Source organism: Varanus komodoensis, unplaced genomic scaffold, assembly GCF_004798865.1.
Source record: "Varanus komodoensis strain SLA01 unplaced genomic scaffold, ASM479886v1 scaffold11, whole genome shotgun sequence".
Lineage (NCBI taxonomy): Eukaryota > Metazoa > Chordata > Lepidosauria > Squamata > Varanidae > Varanus > Varanus komodoensis.
Window position 1 is genome coordinate 777,750 of NW_025335317.1, and position 6,352 is coordinate 784,101.

General features: G+C 65.8%; 1 protein-coding gene across 1 annotated transcript; it reads left to right on the forward strand.

Annotated features, from left to right (window-relative positions):
* Positions 1–3,055: 3,055 nt before the first annotated feature.
* LOC123018189 (basic salivary proline-rich protein 2-like) lies at positions 3,056–4,132 on the forward strand. The gene has a single exon (XM_044420045.1). It carries the CDS (start codon positions 3,056–3,058, stop codon positions 4,130–4,132), a length of 1,077 nt encoding a protein of 358 aa, XP_044275980.1.
* Positions 4,133–6,352: the final 2,220 nt, after the last annotated feature.

The following is a 6,352-nucleotide window of genomic DNA, read 5'->3' on the forward strand; positions in this document are numbered from 1 at the left end:
GCCACGAGGCGAGGGTCCCCTTCACTCCTGCTTAGGCCTCATCCGGAGCCCTGTGTCCAGTTCTGGGCACCACTGCTTGGGACAGGCAGACGCAGACAGAGCTGCAAAGGGTTCAGAGAAGGGCAGTGAGGACGGTCCAGGGATTGGAAACAAAGCCCTGGGAAGGGAGGTGGGAATAAACGGGCATGTGTAGCCTTGAGAAGAGAAGACTGAGGGGAGATACGGGAGCGCTCCGCCAGTCACTCGCAAGGCTGCCACAAACGGGAAGGAGAGGGTCTCTTCTTGTGCACCTCAAAGTGCAGGACACGGAAAAATGGGGCCGGGTTCCTGCTGGACATCAGGAAACATTTCCTGCCCTGAAACCCATACCCCGGGGCAGTGCTGGGCTCTCCCACTGGAGGCCTCGAAGAGGCAGCTGGGCAGCCCCCTGAGAGGGACGTGGGAGCTGGGAGTCCAGCACAGAGCAGGAGGGGTTGGGCCTGAGGGCCCTCCGACTCCTTCCAGCATGACTGCCCCCGGATTCGGTGATTTCGTGAGCCCAACAGGAAGCATCTCGGCTTTGCCAGGCCTTCATGGATATGCAAGCCAAGCATTCCCAAAAGGCGCACCGAGTGCTTGGAGGGAGCATGTGGGTCCAAAGCAGTGTTTGTGCCATGCTGTGCGATGGGCAGAATACAAATGCGATGCAACAACAGCGGCCACAACAAGTCAGGAGCAGACCCACTCAAGGCGCGGGCGACCGCCTGAGGATGCGCGCATGACGGAGCAGAGCACACGGCTGGGCAGGCCGGGTGCAGACCGTGGAGCCTGGCCTGCCCCTGCGGCCCGAACCAGCCCTGCGGCAGGAGGAGCAGCCCCCGCCCAGCCCCCTGCAGGCGTGGCCGATGGCGCCGACCCGCACCCCTGAGGCACCTCCGCATCGCCCGTCTCCCGCAGCGAGAGCCCCCTGCGTCCTCTTACGTGCAGGAGTCGCCCCGTGCAGGAAGGGGGATCTGAACGGCACGCTCCTCCGTTTGCCCGCTCGGAGGCTCAGCTGGGCAAGTGCCCAGGGAGCGCGCAAGGTCGGCCACCGAGGTGCGCCTGGGGACCTTCCCCGGAGCCGGGCAGAGGACGAGCGAGTGTGCCCACCACCACGCAGGAGGAGATGCTCAGCGCGCTGGGCACGACCTGTCTGCCTTGCTGCCCATCCCAGCCAGGCCCACCCCCGCCCAGCCCCGCCCTGCCGGGATGGCCCAGTCCCCTCCTCCTGTCCATCGGCTGGAGCCCTGTGGCTGATCCCCAGCCTAGATCCGCCCAGCTCTCCTAGCTCAGCAAGGATCAGCCCTGAATGCATGTGACATCCATCTGGATCAGCACGGGATGAGTTCCCAGGGCAGGGCAGGGCAGGGCAGGCAGGGGCGTAAACAAGTTCTGAGCCACCCAAGCCCTCTGTGGAAGGTCAGGTGAGGGAAGGGGAGCTCGAGCCCCGGGTTCCCAGGCCATTCCCACCCTCCCGCCCACGGCTTCCTTCCCCGGAGGCAGCGAAGGAACCCCTCCCGGCCAGGTACGCTTCTTGCTGAAGCAGCTCTCAGAGCACTAGCGGCAAGACTGCCTGGCGGTTCGACGCTCCCACAGGGGTTCAGTGCATGTGTCCAACAGGTGTCGCGCCCGTCCGGCATCTGGGCTCTCTCTAAGGCCCGGTGACGCCCCGGAGAAGGCCAAGCATGGGTGCCGGGAATTCTCTGCTTCGCACACCTGCCAGGACTTTTGAACAGATGGAAACACACGCGTGGAACAGACTCCTCTCTGCTCACGGGCCTCTTTGTGTCTCCCAGAGTCCTTCTCCCCAGCAGGAGCAGGCCTCAGCTCCTGCTCTGCTCTGTATGCAAATGTCAGAGGCGCTGATTAGCAGAGTGAATGCTAATTCCCTTGTCTGCCTGCCCCTCCCCCACACACTGAGCATGACGCCTCTCCGTTTCGACCACACTGTGTGCACATGAGTTCTCCCGAGTGCATGTCCGTCCCCGCCACGCAAACGCAAGCACTCACGCCAACACGCTGGGGGCACTGCCAGGGACCAGGAGGGGGGCTGGTTCTGCCCATTCCCAGGCAGTCCGAGGCACACACAGATGTGCTCTCTCACACACAAAAGGACCGGCTGCCCTGGGCAGAGGCAGAGCCGGCGCCTTCGCTCAAAAGGCGAAGCGGGGCTTCCGCTGCACCCCGCCCCGCCTGCAGGAGCGGCCCGCACGGATGCGCCCACGCGGCCTCCTGTGCAGAGCCGATGTCGCTTCAGTGCTGCGCTTGCATGGCAGACTGAGAAGCCACGTGGCGTTCGTCAAGAGCTTGGCCAACATCAGAAGCCTCTCCGCTCCCGCACAGCATCCGTTGGTGGAACTGGGAACACCCAGAAGCTGGACCAACGGCCAATCACGCCCGAGACCCCCGGGCACCTTGAGGCCGCAGCGAGCACTGCACCAAGCACCACCTGCCCATCCAGGTGAGCAGGGGCTGCGAGCACGAGCCCGTGGGCCTGGGAGCGACTGTACGCGGAGGGGAGCCTGGGCTGCCTCGGGCCGCTGGAAACGCAGCGGGAGCCAGGGCACGACCGGCGAGGCAGCCTCTGCCTGGCAGGCGAGGCCCAGGCTGGCCAGCAGGGCCCGCAGGCCTGCAGCGCGGGGCTCAGCAGCACAGCCCCGCGTGGCCTGCAGCCCCACTCCACTCCGCCCCGCTCCCGGCCTCCCCGGTGCTGGCCAGCAGGCGGACGCAGGGCCTGGCTCCACAGGGAGCTTCCCCTGCAGCTGGGGGGCGCTCAGCAGCCAGTCACTCGCCCCGCGCCGCCTGCTCGCCTTGGGGCGAGGGCCACCGTTCTGCGCACGCTTCCGCGGAGGGGGCCCGCAGAGAGGCGCTCGGATCTAGGTCTGAATGCGATGGAGGCGCGGCTGCTGCAGAAACGGGGGCGGTCGCACTGGGCCGCCCGCTTCGGTCCTGGGGCATGTGCCGAGCGGCCGGCGCAACTTCCTCCTCCTCGAAAGCGCGCCGCGCTCGCGGACACCCCCTCCCCCGCGGTGCAGCCATGACCGAAACGGCGCCCCCCCCCCCCGCTGCGGACAGACCCACCTCAGCAGGCACAAAGGATGGGCGGAGGAGCCGCGGCTCTTCCTCCCCGCCCGGGCCCCCACGGGCCCCGGCCCTCCGCCCGCGCCACGACAGCCAGGGGGAGCTGCGCCCCCGCCCCTCCACCGCTTTCGCGCCCCTCGGTCCAGGCCCGGGCCATTCCGGGGAGGCGCAGCCGCGCCCTCCGCTCCGAGCGACGCCGCGGGCCGGTGTGGCCGGGCCTCCTGCGCTGGGCGGAGGCCGGCGCCGGGACCGCTCCGCCACCGGCCGCCGGAGCCCCAGAGCGCGCCTTTGTCTTGCTCGCCGGCCGCCCCCGCCCCAGCTCGCCCGCGCAAGCCTGCCCGACTCACCGAGCAGGGAGCGTCCGGGCGGCTCCGCCTCCGGCTGCCACTGCGGCCGCCGCCTTCGTCCCCGAGCCCGCCAGCGGCCGCCGCGCTGGGCCGCCCCTCCACGCCGCGGCGAGAAGCGGCCGCCGCCGCCCCTCCCTGCTCGGCGCAGCAGCAGGCGGCGAGCGCGGCGCTTGGGTCGAGGCAGCCGCAAGCTGCGCCCCGCCCGCCCCCCGCGCAGGCCTCGGGCGCCAATCACCGGTGCGCTCGCTCGCTCGCCCGCTCGCCGCCGCGCCGCCCCCGCCGCGCCCTCGGCCACCACTCCTGCCTGGGCGGCTCCCTCGGGGCGCTCCCGCATCCCCGCCTTACCTGCCGGCAGCAGAACCGCGTTCGGGGGCCGGCGCCGCGGGCCGGCTGCGCGGCTTCTCCCCGGCCCCGGAGACACGCGCGCGGCGCGTCCCTGTGCCTTCCGCCCGGGCGGCGGGGAGAGCCGTCGTCTGGCGCGCTCGCGGGGCCCGGCGGCTTTCACGCGCGCCGCCTCCGCGGCCGGCTGCCCCTGGCGGCGCCTCTGCCGGCCCGCACTCTGCCTGCGCCCGGGGCGCGCCCCCTCTCCGCCCCCGGAGATGCCGCAGCCCGTCTCCGTCTCCGTCGCCGGCACGGGCGGCAGCCCTGTTCTGAGGGCGCGCGCTCTCCGCCGCTTCGCCGCGTAACGGACGGACCGCCCCTTCCCGGGCCACTTTGCCGAGCGCCCCCTTCGTGGCCGGAGCCTGTGCGGGGCTCTTCTCCCCCGTGCCTAACAGCCCCGTGGAGAAAGTTGGAAAGCTCTGCGTGGAGTTGGGGCTGGTCTCCCGCGCCCTGCACGTCGGAACGCTGCCCGCCCTGGCGCCAGCCCCGGCGGGACCCCGCTGCTGCCAGACCTGGAGAGGGATGCCCGCCCTCAGCGCGGTGCCAGCGACACAGCCCGGGAGGCGGTGGGGCTGCTGGGCTGGAGAGCCCTCGCCCGCAGCTCGGGCCCCCTTCTCCCCCTCCAGGGAAGGGCACCTGGCCCGTGGGCCTCGGGAAAGGTGGGAGCGCTCCAGGAGGGCCACAGGGCTGGCTAGAGGCAGAGCCAGCGGCGCCCTGCTAGGCCCCTGGCCTGTCCTGCCCTTCTGTGGGGGCCGTTCAGAACCGGAGAGCACCCCCTTTGGCTTTAGTGTATGAAGAGTGGCTGAAGGTCCCCAGGGATTTTGCTTTGCTTTTTTCAGACACCAGCGTCACCTGCTTGGGTTCGGCCCAGCCTTTCTGCCTCTGGATGGTACTGACGACACACAACACCGTTTAGTGCCTTCCTGCCCGCAAGGTCACAACATTTGCTCCCCCAGGACTGGGCCACACGCAGCTTTGCTGCTAATAAGCAGCACATTACTCTGTGCTTCATTTAACAGAGAAGATTGCCCAAGCTGCCGTCAGCCCAGCCACCAGCCTCCTCTCTCCGGCCTCCCTGCGAGCACTGAGGACTGTCCCTTCCACCCTGTCATTCTGTGGCAAACCTGTTCCATTGCAGTCGCTGAGACGTGTTCCTCCTGCCACCTTTACCGCCTGTTTGACATGCAGGGAAACTAGATGGATTGCATGTATCACAGGGCACGACAAATTTTTACCCATCATCTTGTTGGTGGGCAAACTCCTTCAAGGAAACCCCCAATGCAATGGGAGCATCATTCTCCCGGCTTCCTCATTCAGTATTTCACACGGTTCTCTCCCCACGTTCTTATTCCTTTGGATATTTTCCTGCATGGATTTTGTTACTTTTAAATCTCAGAAATCAGACCTTGAGATTGAATACTCTCAGTTCCTCTGCAATATAGCACACATGATGCAGTTATACCATGCAAATATACTGAGATGGTGGAGCTTCATCTGGCTGGCCTGCGTTCTTCCGCTTATTTATTATATTTATTTATTTATTTATTTATCGATTTATATCCTGCCCTTTTCCTACAAAGGGCTCAAGGCAGCTTACATCATTCTCCTCCTCCATCTTATCCCCACAACAACAACCCTGTGAGGTGGGTTGGGCTGAGAGTCTGTGACTGGCCCAAGGTCACCCAGTTGGCTCCATGGCCGAGCGGGGACTCGAACCCAGGTCGTCTGAGTCCCAGTCCCACGCTCTTAACCACTGCACCACACTGGCTCCACCACACTTTGTGCCTTTGCAGCCTGAGAAGGGAGCCCTGGGTGTCTGGAGGAGCCCCTGCTCCCACCTGAAGGCAGAGGGGCTTTTTTCAAGCCCTCCTCCAAGCACCCCCACCTTCCTAGTAGGGGCAGGAGGCACCTGGAGACCCTTACATGGTGGCCTCCTGCTTCTGGAACACCCTCCCCGGAGATGCCTGCCTGGCATTTTAGCTTTTAAGGGTTCGTTGCCAGCTTGTGCATTTTTTCTTTGCCCAACTTTAACAACCAGTAGTCCTGTTTTTACGAGCTGCTTTCCTTGCTTCTAATTCCCTCCCTGCTATTTGATTTCTTGTTTGTCGTGTGGCTGTTTTGCCTTTGATTGTTTTAATTAATTTAAATGGATCCCCCATTTAAAGGTGGCGTATAAATCTTTGAAATAAGTAGCTATTTCAATGCAAGCTGACCCCGAAGAACAAAGTGAGAGCGGGAAGGGATAATCGCTTCTATTTTTACTGAAGCCTTAGTGTTGTTATGGCAACTGCACGCGAGGCAGGCGAGCACAGTGACCATCTGACGAACGCTCCCTTCCTCCCGGGTTCTGCTCCCCGGATTGTGCGCAGCGCCCGCCTGCGTCCTCTGCGGCAGGCGGCATCCCGCGCCCGATGCGCGCAGCGCTCCCCCGCCGGCCGCGTTCCGGAGGCTCCCTCCCGCCGCGGAGCGGCTCTCGCCCTCGCCCTCGGGCTGCCCCGCGGCCGGCCTCCGCGCGGGGCTCCCTG